The 22502-nt window shown below is 35.6% G+C and overlaps 3 protein-coding genes across 3 annotated transcripts in view; 1 reads left to right on the forward strand and 2 right to left on the reverse strand.

Moving 5' to 3' along the window:
• LOC137491106 (uncharacterized) overlaps positions 1 to 22502 on the reverse strand; it is a 1257671-nt gene that overhangs the window by 531632 nt on the left and 703537 nt on the right. The window lies entirely within an intron of this gene.
• LOC100329723 (uncharacterized) overlaps positions 1 to 22502 on the forward strand; it is a 399138-nt gene that overhangs the window by 106162 nt on the left and 270474 nt on the right. The window lies entirely within an intron of this gene.
• Positions 13200 to 20263, reverse strand: LOC137491086 (uncharacterized). Its single transcript, XM_068220168.2, has 3 exons — positions 20221 to 20263; positions 19466 to 19615; positions 13200 to 15092 (listed from the first exon to the last, which is right to left on the reverse strand). The coding sequence occupies exons 2-3, from the start codon at positions 19548 to 19550 to the stop codon at positions 13792 to 13794; spliced, it is 1386 nt and encodes a 461-aa protein (XP_068076269.1). The 5' UTR covers positions 19551 to 19615; positions 20221 to 20263; the 3' UTR covers positions 13200 to 13791.

The raw sequence follows: 22502 nt of genomic DNA on the forward strand, positions 1-22502 counted from the left end.
TAGTTTTCTTCATGAAGACAATGAAACTTTCTGTAAACAACTGGTTTCCTTTGAAGAAATGTTCATGTGAAAACTCCCACATTACTACAAATAAATCTGTGTATGGGAAACCCAGTATCTCTATTGTGAATGAGAATATGAGAGATTTGTTAGCTTACATGTTAATTCCAGTACTCAACAGAGACTACTGAAGCACTTCAGCTATCCGTTCTTTCAAATTTTATATATATATATATATATATATATATATATATATATATATATATATATATATATATATATATATATATATGTGTGTGTGTGTGTGTGACTACTATTACTAACAGCAATGTTAGGTGGGCAAAATAAAAACTGAAAAAATATATTTTTTTAAACTAGTATCTTACTAATAATAAATTACTAGTAATCTCATTGTCACCCTTTAAAATACTTTTAATTTAGCAAAAAGATTTGTCATTTCAAGTGGAAAAAAAGTCAAATGCGATTATAATCTATTTTAGCAAATATCCATTTAATTTTGATGAGATGATGAGGAATCTGGACCAGCACCAAAGCCACTTCCTCCACCTGCTCCATCAATAGAATATCCACCTGTTACCTCACACTGTAAAAAATTGCTGTTAAAAAACGGTCAGATTCTACGGTAAAATAATGTTTTTTTCACTAAAACAGTAATATTTTGTTAAAACAGTGCATTCTGGGTAACATTTTTGTTTTCGAGAAAGTAACTAACTGCAGAAAACTGTGAGCTAACAGGGTTCAGATTCAATGTTTTGAAGTCTGTGTTTGAAATCACACTTTGTGTCCTTGTTCAATTTCATACACTAGTTAACTAATATAGTTCACCTGACAGAGTTAATGAACACTAATGAGTGAATTCAGACACTGATGAACACCTGCTGTTAATAATTACAATTACTGAAGAAAATAAACAAGAAACACAAACAGTGACTTGAGTTACAACATTAAATAAAATAAAATAAAACAGCTTCAGTCTCAGCAGAGGATCATTAAACAACTCCACAAACAACAGCAGACACACACTTATTACTGACTGATTTGACTTCCATACTATTCTCATTGAGATCCAACAGAAATTAAGGTGTTTTTTGTGTCACCGTAATGGAGTGAGGGGCTGGTTTAGTTGGGCTCTTCACCCTTGAACCCATTATTTCAGACTCTCTAAGAGCTGTAATACAGAGTTTACAAAACACTTTTATTATAGCAATAAAGTTGGCATGTCAATAGATAGATTAATCTATTTGACTGAAACTAGTTCTGATTTAAATCTGGATAAAAGGCCTCATGCAATAGATTTTATGCTTAGTTGCGGATATTAATTTAATTGAGAATTGGAAACAGATATGATACCTACATAAATACTTAACAGTTAAGAAATAACATACAAAAACAGTTCAGTTATGACAAATACACACTCAGACCTCATGAATCAGACCTTGTACCTCAACAATGGTAACAATTCAAATGTTTCATACTGCAATGCATGCTGGGTGAGGCACAGTACAAATATCCCAGCATGCATTGCTGCATGAATAAATGTAGTATAATGGTCTCACACTTTTTTTTATTTGTGTTTTTTTCTGTTGTTGTTTATGTTTAGACTTTCAGTTGCCTGTTTGTGAGTTAAACTGTTAATTTTGTTAGTTGTCACCATTATTGAGGTTCATATGCTTATTATTGATGTCTGTCTGAGTGCAACTTACACCATAGAGCAGTGTTTTTGTCCAAGATATTCTTTAAAACGTTCAGAAATCATTGCCACACAGACATATAATGTGAAACAATTGATTAAACATTGAATAGGAGCAGTAAATTATAATATAATAAATTATAGCAGACTCCGCCATTTTATAGCAACATGAATATCACCAGATTACCATAATTAGGTTTTTGGCTTGCTTGCCATATCAAAAGAGCATTCTAAACAAAGTTCTTAACAATTGCAGCAGCCAAAATATATAAACGATAAAACCGTCAGGGCTAAGAGCCCAACTAAAGCAAACTCTGTTCTCCATGATGGTGACGTAAAATGTTAACCTTTCTCTCTAGAAGAACTTAGATGTTTTACAAAAATAAAAGTTTTAGTAATAAGTGAAGTCGGTGATGATGTTTGTAGAGTTGTTTAATCATCCGCTGATAATTTAAATGATTTAATCATTTGTTGACCTTCAGGTTATTTTATTATAACGCTGTGACTTGCAGTTTTGTATGTTCTGTTCTTGTTTTTTCCCTTCAGTATTTCTTCATTTGTTCACCGTTAATCCTCAGTTATTATTTAATTAGTCAGTTAATTAATTAATTTACTTCAGCTTTGCTACATGTTTCTTGAACACTCAGTAGTGTGGACACTTCAATAAAAACTGAAGTATATGCTCTGGGGTTTAAAGGGTTAAAGGTGTGAGAGGTAAAAACACAGTGTAAAAATGTATTTTAACAGTAATATACTGCTAATTAAAACTACGGAAATAGACTGTAAAAAACAGTAGATTGCTGGCAACCTGTCACGATTGTGGATCTGTCTGTTCTTCTATGATGTGTCTGCGTGTGTGTATGTATGTGTGTGTGTGTGCGGTGTAGTGCGTTATGCGTTTTACGTATAAGCGTGTATGACTGTGTGTGTTGGGTGTCTCTGTGTCTGTGTTAAGAGTCGCGTTGCTGTCAGTTGTGTTTACCTTATCAGCTGGGTGGTCACGTGTCGCTGTCACCAGCCTTGCCGTGCGCAGCACCGCTCAGCTGTAATCAGCGGACCACTGGTGCAGCGCATTACCGCGCCTATATATGTTCAGCGTTTCTGTCTCACAGTGTCAGTTCGTTTTCTTCACGTCTGTTTGTCTGTGTCCTGTCAGGTTCTGGTCGCTGAGTTCTGGTCGTGTGTCGCGGGGAGAGCTCTGTGTTTGGACTCTTGTACCTTATCTGTTGGCGGCTCTCTGATCTTGTTCTTCAGTGCTCCCTGTTCGATTAATACATTTCCTGCTGCTCGCTTGACTCACTCATCATCTTCCTGCGTTCTTCCTTCTGTCATTCTGTCTGAGTCAATAAATATATTTTACTTGCAATTGGGTCTCCCTGTATTTCGTGACACAACCACAGCTGCCAGTAGATTACTGTTAAATCAAGGAAAAAACAGTATTTTACTGTAAAACCTGAAGCTAATTTCTTCTGTCTGTCACCGTTGTGGAGGAGAGCAGAGCCAGTGTATGAGTTAAAGATGAACAATGAGTTGCTGATGTTATTCTGCATGTTTCTCTATTTAAAGATAGCGGCTGTTTAGTTGCTGATGCAGTCAGAATCTCTCTGGTGATTCCAGATTTACGTGTGCTGTTGTGAAAAATAAGACATTAGAGTTAAACCGAACTTTTCTAATTAACTAAAATAAGTTATCATTATAAGTATACTTCTAATCATATATAGCACATTACTTCATAAACTCATTCAGCAGTTGACCAAGTTGAGGCAGTTGCTTTCAGTGAGCAAAATGAGTTCACTTGAGTATTGTGTAAATCAATGTAGTCCATGTATTTTTACAGCAACATACTGTAAAATAACAGTACATTGCTGGCAACTGCAGCTGCCAGTATTTTACTGTTTTTTAACGGGACAATTTTTAACAGTGCAGATGCCACTGAACTTTTACTATAGTTCCCACTATATTTGGCCACAACCAGCACCAGCAGTACCACCAGCTCCACGGACAACATGTACAGAGATGCTGAAGCACTGGGAGCCACTGGACAATGTACCACATGTCCCCTTAAACTACTTAATACAGTGATTTTTTTTTTTTTTTTTTAGCTCTGCACAGTTGCCAGACATTCAGAATCGCTCCCCAGCAAACATCAGAAACAGATGGGTTCAACAAAGGTTTCCACCCATGTAAAAAAAAAATAAAATGTTGTACAACAAATAGTTGTAAATACCATAATATACAAACCCAGTAAAAATGTTTGGAATATTTTATAATAAGCTTATTCTGCTCACTAAAACGTTATTGCATTTTAATGTTCTTTAAAATATAATTTATTCACGTTTAAGCCTGAATTGTACGCATGATTAGTCTTCAATGTCATTATGATGGAGGATCAGGAGTGCTAGTTAGAAAAACAAAGACTCAAATGATCAATTTAATTATTGAAGCATAAAAATGTCATAATTTTCTAGTCGGCTTAGTCTCTTTATTAATACGGGGCCGCCACAGTGGAATGAACCACCAACTTATCCAGCAAGTTTTTACGCAGCGGATGCCCTTCCAGCTGCAACCCATCTCTGGGAAACATCTACACACACTCATACGCTATGGACAATTTAGCCTTTACCAATTCACCTGTATCGCATGTCTTTGGACTGTGGGGGAAACCGGAGCACCCGGAGGAAACCCACGCGAATGCAGGGAGAACATGCAAACTCCACAAAGAAACGCCAACTGAGCCGAGGCTCGAACCAGCGACCTTCTTGCTGTGAAGCGACAGCACAACCTACTGCGCCCCTGCTTCACCCAGCATAAAAATGTACATAAATAAATCACAATTTAAATGGACAAATAAATAGATATGTTTGAATTGTGTTTTTAAATGTCATTTAATTAAGCAATAAAATAATGCATTACAAAAACATTTTAAATGTATAAATAAATAGACACTTTTATTACTGTATTATTATTTAATTCATGTTTTAAAGGCTGATTAATCAAACAGTAAAATTTTTTTATTAATAAATCACAAAACACATTTTAAACAGCTTTTTAAATAAGCATTTGGCAAATGCTTTTCTCCCTATTTGCTGTTTGGTTTTCTTTTGCCACATGCTTTTCTCAAATTGAAAATGAATCGTGTTAAAAAATGGCTCTGCTGTAATGAGCTATTGTTTTCCTCTGTTAGGAAAAAAAGATAGTTAACAGTTTTATCTAGAATAAATGACCTTGGTGATAAAGATTTTCTTGGAGAACAAAATGAACATTGTATTTTGCCATCAGAGTTAGATTACTATTATACAGAAAAAGCTAAAGGAGCTTTATGATCTAGAGTGAAATGGATAGGAGGGGGAGAAAAATTCTTCATATATATATATTTTTTTTTAAATTTAGTAAAGCATAGACAATCTTCTAAAACTATTAATAAACTTAGCATAAATAACAATGTAAGTGAAGAGAAAACTTTGATTGATGATCACATCTATTCATATTATTATATAAGTCAAAACTTAATGAGGTTGGTTGTGACTTTTTCTTTTCCTTTTCAAAAGATAAAGTTCCTATTATAGATGACAGCTTCCGTGAAATGATGGAATCTGAAATTGTTATCTCTGAACTTGATGTTGCTATTTCTCAAATGTTCAATGGAAAATCCCAGGCATACACGGAATTACAGGTGAGTTCAATAAACATTTTTGGCCAGAGCTGAGATTTTTAGTTTTTGAAGCACTTAAGGAAATTAAAGACAAAGCAGAACTATCAACTTCTATGAAGCAGAATTTAATCATTTTAGTTCCAAAGCCAAGCAAAGACAAATTATTTTTAAACAATTGGAGACCCATAACTCTTTTGTCCAATGATTTTAAATTGCTCTCTCATGTATTTGCCAGTAGACTCAAAAAAAGGTGTAGGCAAGGTAATTAATGAAACACAATCAGCTTTCATTAAAGTGAGAAGTATTCAGAATGATAGTTGATATGCTCGATTATTTAATTCCTCAGACAAGTTTATTTCTATTTCTAGACTTTTTCAAGGCATTTGATACCCTTGAGCATCCTTTTTTGTCTTTAGAAAGTCTTTAGAAACTTTCGGGTTTAGTCCGAGCTTTTGTAGGGTAATTTCCATGGTCTATACTGATATATTCAGTAGTAAATCACTGAATTTAGGATCATTTCCTAGAGTTTACATCAAAAGAGGAATCCATCAAGGATGTCCCGTCTCACCTTTTCTTTTTAATATAGCTGTTGAACTTATGTCATTATATTTAAAAAAAAATTCAGAGTACACTTTAGGTATATTGATATACTTGGCAGGACTTTTACTTTAAGTCAGTTTGCTGATGACACTCTATTAATTCTTAAGAATAGGGAGGTGCTCCATTTAGCTCTTGTCAAAATTTCTGTTTCCTAAAGCTTCTGAATTGACCTTAAACCTAAGAAAATATTAATATTTTATAAATATTAACTATTCAGAATTGTACTTTAAGAGAATAAGAGGGTATTCTAGTAAAAGAAGAAGTTGAATACTTGGGAGTTACCATCACCAAAAATTCTGTTAATAGAGAATGTGCAAATGTTAATATTAAAATGGAAGGGATGAAAAAATCCCTAAATCATTGGCTAGCTAGAGACCTTTCCATATAGGCTAAAATTCTTTTGACTAGGATTATCTAAAATTATATATTTAACTTATCTTTTATATACTCCTCCCAAAATAGTTAAATCTTTAAATTCAATATTATTTAAATTTATTTGGAAAAATAAATCATATTATTTACGTAAGAATCTTATGGTCAAACAGTATGAATATGGAGGTTTGAAAGCTCTCGGTTTTGAATGTCTTCTTGGCACTTTTAGAGTTAAATGATTGAAAGAGTGTTTAGCTAAGCCTTATTCAATATTGTATCATATTCCAAATAATTTGTTTAAAAAAATGGTGGCCTTGAATTTGTATTAAAATATGATTATGATTGTTCAAAACTTCCTTTGACGCTGTCTAATTTTCATTAGCAAGAACTACTTTTTTGGAAAATGATATTTACCTATAATTTTCCCCTCATAAATCCACTCTTTGAAATAAAAGGGCTGTTATTATTAACAGGAAATCATTGTTTAGAGGTGACTGGTACAATAAAGGCATTATATTTATTAATGATTTGTTAGATGTAAATGGACTGCTACTATCTCATAACGAATTTTTAAATAAATATAGAGTTAAAATCACAGATAAAGGTTATACTGAAATTTGCGAGGCTATACCTACTGCTTTGTTTAGGTTAATTCAAAGTAATTATTTTAATCTCCCATTTATACTTATAACTTTTCTTCCATTTTTTAAAATATTAAATGTTGATATTTTCGATAGTAAATGTAAAATCAAGCTTATTTACAAACAATTTAAACGCTTATCATTGGTGATTTTAAGTGTTATCATCTAGGAGTTGTTAAACCCTTAGTAGAGGACAAAGCTTTTACCTTTTATCTTAAATATCCTGTAGCACCTAAGGTTAAGGAAACTCATTACAGAATTGTATTCAGGATATATCCTGTGAATTAGTTTATTCAAAAAAGATTTAACTTTGATGTTGATAGATATGCTCAAATCTTCCAGAAACACTCGATCACTTATTTTTTTCTTGTGAAATTACTTTTAAATTCTGGTTTGACATCCATCCTTGCTTTCATTAAAGATGATTTCAGTCCCCCCTATTGTTCTAGAAGATATTTTATTTTACAAAGCTGATTTACATTGTTCTTTCTCTGATGTTGTGAACTTTATTTTACTAATGGGTAAAATTAGTACAATAAACTACACTTCTACAACCCTGGCACATTGTGACATTAAGTATTGGAACATGCATTAACAAAGGCGCTTCCATTCACAATCATCCATACGCTTATGAAGACTCCTCCCACGAATATCAGCCAATACAATTAATCATGTCTGCTGTACACGTGCCACGTTGCTAAGATTTCATTTCTAATTCTCTCTTGTTTTCCATTTTAGAGTTCAAGACTGCCAGCTCCTCAAACTGCCCTCATTCAACCCATCACACTCTTCATCCATTCCTAATGCATTTACAGTCTTCGCAAAGATACTTTCCGCCCATACAGCCCACACCCTTGATACCATATTCACATATCCCCCCCCCCCCCATTTACTCTACATAGTATTAAAGGTGTTGAATTACTTCTCTTGTTCCTGTATACTATGTTTCAGAATATGAGCAGCCATCTCAGAAGTACAAAGGGCAGCAACAAATCCAGATCCTAGGAAGGTGGTCACCTGATGCCTTCAAGACATGCGTCCTAGCCACTGGCCCCCCCAAAGAAGCCCAGATGGCTCTTGTCAGCCATAATCCCACATCCACTCAAGGGCAGGGTGTGACCCAGCCACCTTACCTTCTTCTTTTTTTTTTCTTCTAGCCTGAGTAACACTCAGTTTTCTCCCCCAGCCACATAGGTAATTGGAGTTTCATCCAAGCCCCCCGTCACCCCGCCACCCTGGCCGTTTCCGCTGGAGTCTTCACAGCCCCCTCCCATTTTCCGACTCCTGCCGGACCCCGCCCCCCCTAAAGCTCTGACTTCCGCAGAAGTGTTACCCCGAGCTACGACCCCCGCAGGGGTCGTCTCACCGTCCCTTCCAGGCCTTAGCAATCTTTATTTATATATATATAGTCCCCCCTATTGTTCTAGAAGATATTTTATTTTACAAAGCTGATTTACATTGTTCTTTCTCTGATGTTGTGAACTTTATTTTACTAATGGGTAAAATTAGTACAATAAACTACACTTCTACAACCCTGACACATTGTGACATTAAGTATTGGAACATGCATTAACAAAGGCGCTTCCATTCACAATCATCCATACGCTTATGAAAACTCCTCCCACGAATATCAGCCAATACAATTAATCATGTCTGCTGTACACGTGCCACGTTGCTAAGATTTCATTTCTAATTCTCTCTTGTTTTCCATTTTAGAGTTCAAGACTGCCAGCTCCTGAAACTGCCCTCATTCAACCCATCACACTCTTCATCCATTCCTAATGCATTTACAGTCTTCGCAAAGATACTTTCCGCCCATACAGCCCACACCCTTGATACCATATTCACATATCCCCCCCCCCCCCCCCATTTACTCTTCATATTACTATTGACAATATTTAGCACTCATAACACTCCAATGCGGACTAGCATTTGTACTTCCGCTATAGCAGAGTCGCTCCGCCGAGCCTCATTCTCCCTCTGCAAACCCCCGCCCCCCCTCTTCTTCCCATTTATAGATGACACAAACCACCCTGTCACACGACTCTGATTTAGAGATGCTTATAGCAGTTCTTTGTTCCACAGGTTTCCCCTAGATCCACTCCCAGTCACTCTTACACAGGGTGTCTGTGGAGTATCAGAAGGTGTTGGGGGCTGATAAGTCAATATAGTGCAGTTTGAGGGCCTTTAAAGTATTAGAAAGTCTTAGATTCCTTTACAAGGTAATACATTTATTGTTGTACAAGGTATCATCGTATGCTAAAGTTCGACTGTATTCAAGCTGTGAATATCAGGATACTAGGTAGTTACGTAATCAGTAAAATTCTACTAAGGTTTGACAGCTTGCCGCTTGTTTACTGCAACACTATCTGCAGCTGGTCTGCAGCTGTATAGGTGACAACCTGTCGAATCGGCTAGATTTTAATATACATGTTTCTGTATTTGAATGTTTAGTTGGATTCATTTATTACATTTTAATATTTAGTAAATATTCCGTAAGATAAATCTTGCCAGCATTTTTGATTGAAAGTGGTGATAAGGTCTTTAAATGTGTGGAAAAAGTATTAAAGGTGTTGAATTACTTCTCTTATTCCTGTATACTATGTTTCAGAATATGAGCAGCCATCACAGAAGTACAAAGGGCAGCAACAAATCCAGATCCTAGGAAGGTGGTCACCTGATGCCTTCAAGACATGCGTCCTAGCCACTGGCCCCCCCAAAGAAGCCCAGATGGCTCTTGTCAGCCATAATCCCACATCCACTCAAGGGCAGGGTGTGACCCAGCCACCTTACCTTCTTCTTTTTTTCTTCTTCTAGCCTGAGTAACACTCAGTTTTCTCCCCCAGCCACATAGGTAATTGGAGTTTCATCCAAGCCCCCCGTCACCCCGCCACCCTGGCCGTTTCCGCTGGAGTCTTCACAGCCCCCTCCCATTTCCCGACTCCTGCCGGACCCCGCCCCCCCTAAAGCTCTGACTTCCGCAGAAGTGTTACCCCGAGCTACGACCCCCGCAGGGGTCGTCTCACCGTCCCTTCCAGGCCTTAGCAATCTTTATTTATATATATATATATAATTATATATATATTTATATATTTATAATAGTGAATATATATAATTATATATATTTATATATATATTTATATATTATATATATATATACACCTATACATAGATATATATTTATAATAGCGCTGTCACTCCCCCGCTCCATCTCCTAACGGAGTGTTCCTCGAGCACCTAACTCATCCCGTCACCCTCTAACAGGAATCTTCACTGTCCAAATCCCATATTCCCAGACTCCTGCTAGAGTAGGCCAGCTTGCCCTGTTCCCCGGGCACCGACCCCCGCAGGGGTCAGTCACTGCCCCCCCCCCAGGCCACTGAAACTCATTATCAATCAATCAATCAATCAAGCCTTTATTTGTCACTACACTTTCGTATAGCGAAATTGGACCCCCCAGACCATACACAAAACATCACAAACAACTTTTCAGGGGAGACAGATCTTAGGAGGCAGCATTTAGAAACGAAGAAAGATACATTTGGACAGTTAGGCTAAAAAACACCCCCTCAGCTTGCCCTTGATTAGGACAAAGTGAGAAAAGGGAGAAAAACAGCCCTATCTTAGCATAAGCACACCGGCAAGACACAACATAGACAGAGTATTATTATATATATATATATCTATGGACTTTCGTTTATAGATATATATTTATATAGAGCGCTGTCACTCCCCGCTCCATCTCCAGTCGGAGTGTTCCACAAGCATCAACTACAGCGGGAGTCTGGCCAAACTTGCCACTCACCCTCTAGCAGAAATCTCCACCGCCCAAATCACACTTCACGATTTCTGCTAGAGATGGCAAAATAAAATAAAAAATTGCTGCACCCAACTCCCGCAGCGCCCATTCCGACTCACAGAAGTCTCCTGATCACCCTTCCAGGCCTTAGATTACCCCATTATATATATATATATTTATATACTCTCTTATATATACATATATATTCATATATAGCGCTGCCACTTCCCTGCTCTATCTCCGTTTGGAGTGTTCCTCGAGCATATTTTTGACTCTTAATGAGCCAACCCCACCCACCCCTTATGGCCCCTCTTCACTAGTCTCCCCCCAACCCCTTCCCCCGCTCTGGCTTCCACAGGAGTCAGTTTCAAACTTTGCTCCAACTGGAGCCCCCTACTCTTTCTTCATTCCTTAATTTCTATATCCAGCAGCCGGATATAGTAAAAACTTTCTAGCATTTTGGGGGAAATTCTTTGAAATACTCGGCTGCTGTCCCGAGCTGGAGGCATTTTTTGGGGAGCGATCGAGACCTACCTGATCTCGGTTCTCCTGATATGCTTCTAGACTGGGGCGGGAGCCCTGGGCTCAAATATCTCCGAGCTCAGGGTTCTCTCCCGGGACAGCATGCCAAACCTGCTATAAGTGCCAAGCATATCTAAGTGGGAACTCTTGAAAGGGGGAGATGTTTGGTTCCGCCTCTCCACTGGAGTGCAACATATGGATGTTGACATTTGGTAAAGACTGTGAAAGGCAACTTTTTGTTGCATTAGTGAGGTTGATTGTACTGATATGTTGGTACCTTATGCTGCATTGCGGTTAAGGGTTAGAAAAGAGACTTTCTTCTGATATAGTCCCTCTTAAGGCTGATTAATACTTCTGCGTCAAGCCCATGCTTAAGCTACGGCGCTAAAGCATAGCCCTACGCCGTGGTCGTAGATGTCGCTGACGTGCACCTCTCAAAAAATGTAACTACACATCGCAACGACGTGTAGCGCAAGCTCTGTGATTGGTCGGCTTAGTAGCGCTGACGAGTCTGGTCGGGACTGAGAGCCGCGCGAGCCCAATAGAGCGATTGTTTAAAAGTGTGGAGTCCCGTGAGGAAGCTCCAGATAAAAAGTTTTGTTTTATGTTTACCTTATAGAAAAGTTGTTGCACGTCCGCCGGTTTGTGCTTCAAAAAGAGCGAGTTTGAGTCACTTGTAGATTCAGGAAGTGGTCAGAAAAAACAAAGCACCAGCGAAGAAACCTGACATAGAGGAACATTTACACCTCACTGCCAACTAGCGTTTCGGAAGTGTTAATGCAGACCAACAGAGACAGCGCGCAGAAGTATAAATGCACAGCTACGAGTTGAATATTTAGCAGACCAGAATATTTTTACCACAACAATTTACAGTCACTTGTCCAACAGTCTTTGAATAAATCATAAGGTATGAACTCCTATTTTATAAACATACAAGGGCAATTATTGTCTATTTGCTCCGTGCGCTGTTCCAGATAGCCAAACAAGCTACATCATCCTTTACCTTAGGTTCTTCGCAACAAAATTAGTCCATTTTCAGCTTTTTCTGTTCTTGTGTGAATGAGTAATCCCCTGCTATGTCTTGTAAGTGCCAAATGCAATAAATTTGGGTCATGAAATTCCAAAATTCAAAAAAATACGATAACGTATTTACAAAATGACCCTTTTTTTTATACTAGTCATTTTTCAAAATCTTTTGTTAGACTTTGCACATTACTTTTATAAAATATCTATTTATATATAATTGCAGTTTATATATATTTGTACATTATTTATTTTACATTTAATGTGTGAAGGCCGTTTGGACATTGAAAAATAAAATGGAAAAAAGTACTACTGTGCCATTTGCTTTTTTGATATAGTGTTATGATTTTGATGTGGTTATGAAGAAGTAAAATTATGATTTTTGTGATAATAACCCTTGTAATATCTTGTTTTTCACTTTTGACAGGTAGGAAACTTGTGTTGTTTTTTCCCACCCTTCGGTTAAACTAAAATGATTCTTGCATACTACATGATTAAGACAAAATAATTTTTTCTCGTGCGTCCTGACATATGCTGGTAACAAACAAAAACTGTCCTCAGTTTGATAGAGCACACAGGGCCTGAGTTATGCACTAAGACTTGCTTTAAAACAAAAAAAAAACAAAGCTGTTTGTGTTGAGGTGGTTCATCATAGGACAGAAAACATATATAATAATAGTTAGCATTTAACAGCAGTGTTTTTTGTAATTTCAAAGGGTTTTCTTTAAAATGACATTAAGATATTGCATTTATTGTACTTTATGTGGGTGTGGTGAGACTTTAAATTTAGGTAGGGGGAAATACTTTTTTTTTGACATGTTACCTTCTTCCAGTTAGAATAGAATAACTCTTGCATGCATTATTATAGGGAGAAATGTATTTTTCTTGTGTTTACTGACACCTGCTGGAAAAAAATGGAATTTTGATTGAGCACTCAAGGCCTGAGTTCCACATTTTTTAACTTCAGTTTATATAAAACAGTATTTTATGAAATTTCAAAGGATTTCTTTTAAAATTATACCAAACTTTTGTATTTATTCCTATGCATGTGGTTATGGAAAGCTTTTTAAATCGGAAGGCCAAATTAAGGCGGAAATACCCAAAATAGCCCAAAAGCTTAACAGGTCAATTTCTGATGAGCTGCTGAAACTCATCCCACACTGAAGTTGCGGTCACACTAGAGTTTGAGCATGCAACATTTTGTTGTATGGCGCTGCGAAAAGGGGCGGGATTAAACAAGATGATTAGACATTAAAAAAAGTGAGCGATTGTCCAGAGAGGTCATGTTTTGATCTTCGATTGGTCTCACACAGTCAAGTAATGCGATTTCGCAGGTCAGAGTTTACCAAGCTTGAACTCTGCAACGCAGTGAACTGCAAAACTTGATACACAAACTTTCGTTTACAGTCTGACGGATTTGCGTGCATATGAATGGAAGTCTATGGGGAGAAAGGTCCAGTGTAACCGTGGCTTAGGTGCAAGTAAATGGTTTCTCTCCAGTGTGGATCCTCATGTGTCGGTTAAGTTGTGATGATTGTATGAAACTCTTCCCACACTGAGTGCATGTGAATGGTTTCTCTCCAGTGTGGATCCTCATGTGGTGATTAAGGGATGATGATTGGCTGAAACTCTTCCCACACTGAGTGCAAGTGAATGGTTTCTCTCCAGTGTGGATCATCATGTGTTGATTAAGGTTTGATGATCGGCTGAAGCGATTTCCACACTGAGTGCATGCGAATGGTTTCTCTCCAGTGTGGATCCTCATGTGGTGATTAAGGTGAGATGAGCAACTGAAACTCTTCCTACACTGAGTGCATGTGAATGGTTTCTCTCCAGAGTGGATAGTCATGTGTTCATTAAGGGATGATGATTTGCTGAAACTCTTCCCACAGTGAGTGCATGTGTATGGTTTCTCTCCAGTGTGGATCATCATGTGTAGATTAAAGTTTGATGATTGGCTGAAACTCTTCCCACACTGAGTGCATGTGAATGGTTTCTCTCCAGTGTGGATCATGATGTGTCGGTTAAGTTGTGATGATTGTATGAAACTCTTCCCACACTGAGTGCATGTGAATGGTTTCTCTCCAGTGTGGATCCTCATGTGGTGATTAAGGGATGATGATTGGCTGAAACTCTTCCCACACTGAGTGCATGTGAATGGTTTCTCTCCAGTGTGGATCATCATGTGTTGTTTAAGAAATAATGAGTGTCTGAAACTCTTCCCACACTGAGTGCATGAGAATGGTTTCTCTCCAGTGTGGATCATCATGTGTTTATTAAGGTGAGATGAGCAACTGAAACTCTTCACACACTGGGAGCATGTGAATGGTTTCTCTCCAGTGTGGATCATCATGTGGTAATTAAGGGATGATGATTGCCTAAAACTTTTCCCACACTGAGTGCAAGTGAATGGTTTCTCTCCAGTGTGGATCATCATGTGTTTATTAAGGTATGATGATTGGCTGAAACTCCTCCCACACTGAGTGCATGTAAATGGTTTCTCTCCAGTGTGGATCCTCATGTGTTGATTAAGGGATGATGATTTGCTGAAACTCTTCCCACACTGAGTGCATGTGAACGGTTTCTCTCCAGTGTGGATCCTCATGTGAATCTTAAAATCGCCTTTTCTTCCAAAATTCCTTCCACACTGAGTGCAGGTGAAACGATTCTTGTCTCTCCTTTTCAAAATACCATCAGTCTGTAAATGAGTTTTTTCCTCAATTTTGACATGATGTTCCTCATCTTTCCTCCCCTTATTCTCTTCAATTAGGTCTGAAATAAATAAAACATTAGTTTTCATTAAGTCTTAAAACCCTCATCAAAAGCGTAAAGGTGAAAAGACACTGGAAACATTGGCTACACACTGTAATTTTGATGCACATTAAATGTAAAATAAATCAGATCATATTTTGTTCAGTCCATTAACGTATGCACATTTGAGCAGATTCAATTCATCTTCATCTAGTTCTTTTACAATGCAAGTTGTGCTGAAGCCACTTAACTTAGAAGTTCTGGTAAATTGAAACTGTGTCAGTCCAGCTTTCAGAGTTTCTCATAAAAGTCATTTTGGTCATATTGATCAGACACAGATTTGAAAGCTGTAAAAAGCCTATTTTTATCCATATATATTCAGAATTACAACAAAATGTTTTTCTAAAATTTGTAAAGCAGACAGGAGATACTTGTTCATTCTGTGCCTGACTGGTAAATGCATCGGAAAAAAAAAAAGTTCTGAGGTAACAGTTGAACAAACAGCTGAATATTTGCCTCGCAAACATGAGATATACCTGTACAGCATCTGCATAAAGGCTGAAATATGCACCTTTCCCCTTGTGTGCTGTTGGGTCATTTTCATCCATTCTGGGTTGATTTTGTGGATTCATTTGGTCAAAACTTTCTGTGTTTTAACAAACGGACTGATATTTGGGAACATCTTATTTTGACATAATCTGGGAAAATGCTTTAAAATAAAAAACAAATCTCTCATCTGTTTCTGTAATAGTTAAATTACAGTGAGTTCATGCATCTAGCATATTGTTTTATAGCTATATTCTACTGTAACATGCATATATACATATATATCTCACAAAAGTAGCAGAACATTCCAGGAAATCCCTAATATGGATGACAATTAAAATTACAGTTAGCATTAAATAATAAATCGACTTTCTTATAAATATACCTAAGATGGCTGGAAGTACACATATAAACCATTTATGGGCGCAGTCGTGTAAATGATCAGTTAAAGCCTTTTAATATTTACTCAGATCTTATTTTCATTCAACAGCAATAGCTGGATGCCTTCATCCATATTAGGGATTTCCTGGAATGTTCTGCTACTTTTGTGAGGTATATATGGAATTTCTGCTCAAGTGTAAATGAAACAGGCATTACATGCATTTAAAGTGCTACAATGCCCACATCAACCTATTTTGAGGAAAACTAAAAAAAAAAAGAAAATAAATAATTTTCTACTTAAGAAATAATTTATTGTACCATTTTTGATACAATTGTTGTTATTTAAAAAATAGTAGCCTATTGAACATCAATATATAGCAAAGTAATGAAGTCAGAAATTCCAGTATCTGGACAACATTACACCTTAGTTAAAAATTCTGTCCAAAAGAACATGCTTGCAGCTTCGTATCACATCGAATAACAACTCACACTATAAAATAAAATATATTTTTAGATTTGAAGACAATTACATTTTCAAAAAACAAACAGAAACAGCAAATCAGGAGGAGATCGGAGGCTCAAGAGGTATGATATGGCTCATAACAGACTAGTAAATGAGAAGTGGGTTAATTTATCAATGTTTTTTCCATTTTGATGTTACGAGTTATGCTGGATCTAATCTCACTATATTTGCTAAAAGTGATATTTAATTCACCTTGTTCTCTGTATCTAACGTAGGGCTGGACAATAATATAATATCAATATATCACGATAGATTTTTTTTCAATAACGGTGATATGATTTTTAAACTCATTTCCGATATTTCGATACATTTGTGTATATGTTTTACATATGTTTTATTATGTTTTGTTATATAATATATAATATATATATATATAAAATATATATATATATATATATATATATATATATATATATATATATATATATAAGATTTTCTACCTTGTATCATTTGTCACTAAATGACTTTCCGTGCTCAGAATGAGCATGATGTCACTTGCGTGATGACAGCGCTCAGAAGTTGGTTAAGCTGCTCTGCCACAGAAAGCTACAAAATGAGCGACCTAAATACACATATAGAGGAACAAGCTTCCAGAAGTAAGAATGCAGTCAAAGTAGTTGATGTGGACGTTGTTTGGCTTTTTAAGTTCCGATCAGCTTTTTGTTTCTGCGCTCTGCAAACTGTGCGGGAGAGCGATGCCGACTAGCATCGGAAACACATCAAATAGGTTCATAAAAGTTTAAATCAACCTGTCGCCTCACCATCCACCTTCCCGACACCAAACACAGATGGCTATGAGGCGCAGTGTAGGGTTTAGCATGTCTACACATGAATATACACATATAAACATATACTATGTTCAAAACAAGTATGACACTTGCACATATTTAAACCTACTGCATGCATACACCCACATACACATACACAGACATATAAACTCGATCCGAACATAAACTTAATCCTTGGATTAAATTAAACACAAACACACACAAACACAAAACTCTCTGCATGCTGGTATAGCACGCAAGGAAACTTACAAAATAAAATTCACAAACATATGTATCAGGAATCTGGTTATTTCAAAGCTGATGAAATAGAAAGAATTTGATTAATAGAGGTATTAAATCTGTTAAATAATGAAAATGTGTTATACAAAATGTTAGTTTATATAAATAGACAATATAAAAAAATAGAACTATTTTATGTTAAATCTTTTAACTTAATTAGGTAATTACATACACAAAAATAGTCAGAAAGAACCCTAAAAGGACGTTTAAGATAAAAAGCAACCAGAACTTTAAATATACTCAAACAACTCTTTTCCTTTGCAAATATTAATGTAGCCTATACTCTTTTTAATTTGCTTTTTAATTATAATTATTATTCTTTTTCTATTTGGATTTTGGCATTATTTGACCAGAAATAATAAACTGCAGAAAACAGTCACGCTACTTGCTCTGCAAACAGGTGTGTTCATGACTATAAATACAAATAAAAATAATAAAATGAGAAAATATGACTTTGCAACATCAAGCAGCATTAGGCATGGGCCAGTATAAGAATCTGACAGTATGATATCCTAAAATATATTTTCTTCTGAGAAACTTTTAAAACATTTTTGAGCAGTAAACATGTCAGGCTAAATAATTGAAATGAATCACAGATTTCTTTACGATTTAAAACAGCCTCTTTGGTCTTTACTGCAGGAGATACTGTTGTCCTAAAAAACAAAACATTAAAAAAAATCTTACATATACTGTAGGAACGGTGCAGCAGGAAATGTTGGCGGTTTTAAAACCTTGACTTTTCCAAACTGCGGTAAACCTTGAATATAGTTATTGTCCCATGCCTCAGCAGCATAACACTGATATTTATGATCTAAAAATTTATTCTTTAAAAAAGTCTCAAACAAAAAGATTCCAATGGCGCCGCCTGTTGGTGCATGAAGAATATGGTCTATATTCTGCGAATGTAAAATATTTTATAACAATTAATTATTTTAGTGTCCATTTCATTTAGCATGCGCATTATTGGGGGGATCCACATTTTTTACATACTGTAAACCAGAGTTTCTGCAGGTTTTACAAAGATTAAATTTAAGACTTTTTATATTTTTAAGACCATTATGAATGAAATTTTAGACTCATAAAGGGCTAAAGGCTAAAGAACTTTTCAAATGGCCCAGATGGAAAAGATTTTTATTTGCCCCATCAAAATAAAATTTATTTTTAAAACTAAAAAATTAACAAATGTTTTTAAAGTTTTAAAAACTATAACAAACTAAATCTATGCACAACAATCTGTCCAGGTTGATATCCACAGCAGTAAATACATGGAGCACGTTTAAACAAATGTTATTGGGAGTAAAATAATTAAACCATTATGATAAATAGAGTTAAAATGACCTTTTTGAATAAAAAGTTGAAAGTTTTATTAAGTTGAATTGTTGGTGATTGAATAGGTTTTGGCCAGATTGGGTAGAAAAACATGAACAAAAGAAAATAAAGACTTGTATAAAAAAGATTTAAGACCTACAACACAACATTTCAGTAAATTTAAGACTTTTTAAGGCCTAAAATGTTAAGTCTTTTATGAGAATACTGTAGGTCAAATATCGTCAACTTAGTTAAACCTTTTATTAATTTATTGTTTTTATTTATTTTATAAAGCACTAAGGGCGCTTTACAAACAGTAAAAGAACAAGAAAAGCAATAACGTTAAGAAGGTAGAGAAAATGGGAGACTAAAAACACATAAAAGACAAAAGACATGAGAACAAGTGACGAAAGAAACTCATTCTGTCTTTTAATGAGTGCTTATGTGCATTTATGAGAACTAGGCAGCACACTCAGGGCTGCAAGATGGATTTAATTCAGTATTCTTATTATTAAAATATCTGAATGAGGATCAAATGACTGAGTTGGTCTTTGAGAATAAAAGTCAACCTGTTTGTTCCTGCAGGTCTTCCTGTTTGACTGTGAATGTTTCTTCAATCTTCACATCTTCCCTCTCCTCTTTAATAAACGGCATCTTTATAACAGTGTGGAGATCAGTCGATTCAGCAGGAGTTTTTCTCTGAGTTTGGACACTTTATCCTGTTTAAAATTAACAAAACAATAAAAATGTCCCGTTTAAAATAAATTAAACAATGAACAGATACAAAATAACTTCTCTTAACACTTGCTTAAACAGTTTCTTTTAATTATCAAAAAAAGAAATCAGGTAAAACATTTTTTTTAAAATAGAGGTAAAATTGGTTTTATATTCGCACATTCAGACTTTCCCCTTAATGATATAATTTCATTAAAGTATAACTTAAAGTAACTATAAAGTACAACATTGTTCACAGTCAAATAAACAGTGTTAATGTTGTTTTCAAGTCACACTTGCAAGCTAATTCCGATCAAATATTTAAAGTAACATGGTAAACAATATATAGACTGCTAAATAAACGAATGTGTGAATATAAAACCAACTTTACCTCTTATCAGAAAAGTTTGAGAAACCCTGCTTTAAAACACTATTACACTCTTTTCGGTTTCAAACAATAGCCCTCTGCTACTGAGAATAAAATAGTACTACGTTGTATAAAGGGCTTAAATATTATTGTCCAAAGCAGGTACATAATTTAGCATCGGAAAAAAAAATCTGAAACTTTAATTAAATCGGGTTATATCCGTAAACGTTTAAAAACACAAACCTTTCTCCAGTTGAATCACAGCGCTGAAGCGGCGCCGCCTGATGACGTCACACGTCACGACAAAATAAAAGTCTATTTTGTTTCGCTTTTTTGCCACTTACTGTTCCAGTCATGACTTATTGATACATTTCTCCCATGTTTTTCACTTTATAATATTTCTGCTCTCTCTTTCTCTCTCTCTCACACATTACACATTTTAGGAGCTTTTTTGGCATGACAAATAACTGTACATTTGTATTGTCAAAGCAGTGCAGCGTCGCTGTGTACAAACAAGACAATGAAAAAAGGGCAGTAGTGCAAACAAATATGGATATAAAATATAATACAGAGAAAACACAGAAATAAATAAAATAAAAATAGATTAATGAAATTAAAAATAAATTAATAAAAATAAAAAGATTAATAAAAAATATTTAAAAAATAGATTAGATTTCTCTCTCTCACACACAAACACACACTTCAGTATTTAAAGTTGATCAAAAAAATTTAATCTAAACATTTTAAGCCAATTTTGAGAAACTTTTTTTAATCCAGTTCATGATGACTTGCATGTCTACTACACATTAATATTAATATCCTATTAATATCTGAGTCCAAATCTCATCCTCATAATTATGTCCTCTTCTATTTCTACAACCTCTATAGGCCTATATAGGGTTTCTTATTGTTTCATATAAATTGTCGTCTCTTATAATCTGTTCCACGTTTCCTGCCATTCTTTAGCAATCTTCAGTGATAATATTAAATTTACGAAAGCATTAAAGGGGTAGTTCACATAAAAATTACAATTCTGACATTTTTTTCATCCTCTACTTGTTCCAAACCTGTGTGAGTTTCTTCTGCTGAATGGAAATGAAGAGAATAGGCTACAGGGTCAAAAGGCAGCCACTATATGGTTCAACAGCGCCTACTTTGGGCATGGCTGCTTTTTTCAACATTTTCTGGCACACAAAATGTTCTCAGAACTCGATTACAACTTAACCACTAAAGTCACAGTCAAAGTCAATGTTTTTGGTTCCTTTTCTGGACTTTTGAGCATCTCGGGACTCTTGCTGTGTATGACAGATGAAGGAGCTCTCAGATTTCATCTAAAGTGTCTTCATTTGCATTCTGAAGATGACCAAAGTTCTCAGGGGATTAAAACAACAGGTAGAGGGACAATCGTTCTCGAGTGCCTAGTGTACACTATAACACGCATTCCACCACTGCTGATATACAGCCACATTGCACTGCTTTATTTATTTATTTATTTATTTATTTATTTATTTATTTTTATTGCAATAACAACAGGCCATTACAACAAATAGAAATACAAAAACTGATAGCACTGATACTTGTGATGATATTGCCAGGTAGGAGGCGACGTTCGCGCGACCTTGCACAACGTTCCCTGAAAGTTCCCTAAAGGTAATAAAAATCCAGAACCTTTACAGAACATTAGGGACGTTCTTAAAACGTTCTCTTTTAGTCATAAAATAACGTTACCAGTATGACTTAAGGAGGACATTCTGTTTTGGCCATTCTATGGTCACATAATAACGATACAAAGAGAACCTTTCTAACATTTACAGAACGTTTTCACATGGTCTTTTTTTAGTCATATAATAACGTTATGAATATGACTTAAGGAGGACGTTCTGTTTTGGTCCTGCAATGGTCACTTAATAACGTTACAAAGAGAACTTTTTTAACATTAACAGAACGTATCTACATAGTCCTCCTTTAGTCATATAATAACGTTTCGAATAAGACTTTAGGAGGACGTTCTGTTTTGGTCCTGTAATGATGTTACAACAACATTTCACAGCACCTGGAATTAACACAAATGAGTTTGAAGTTACAGTGTGTCTCATCCATTTGTGATTAATGTAAAAAACAATTATCTACAAAGGACAAAAGTAGCAAAAATGGACAGTATGTGATGGCTTTACTGTGTTAAACGGAAAAGGTTTTGTCAAAGAGTATCTTTTATATTCTCTTGTGAATGTCTACGCATATTTGTATGCACAAACACAAGTGATAATCAGAGGGAAAAACATCTTTGTTACATACCAGGTGAATAAGAGGCTTTCGAGAGAGCTGAGCTGAGCTGCTCACACATGTTCTGTTCAACTAAAAAACGGAGGAAAGAAAACAAAATTGGCACAGAAACAAGTTACATTTTGATTGTTAAAATGTGAAGACACTTTTGGAAAGAAATAATTGACCTGTTAAGAGTGTGTTGACTGTCTTACAGAAACCAGTAAAGAGCTGCATGTGCTTTAAGAGAAATAAAGGACTCT

The sequence above is a fragment of the Danio rerio genome, chromosome 4, assembly GCF_049306965.1.
Source record: "Danio rerio strain Tuebingen ecotype United States chromosome 4, GRCz12tu, whole genome shotgun sequence".
NCBI lineage: Eukaryota > Metazoa > Chordata > Actinopteri > Cypriniformes > Danionidae > Danio > Danio rerio.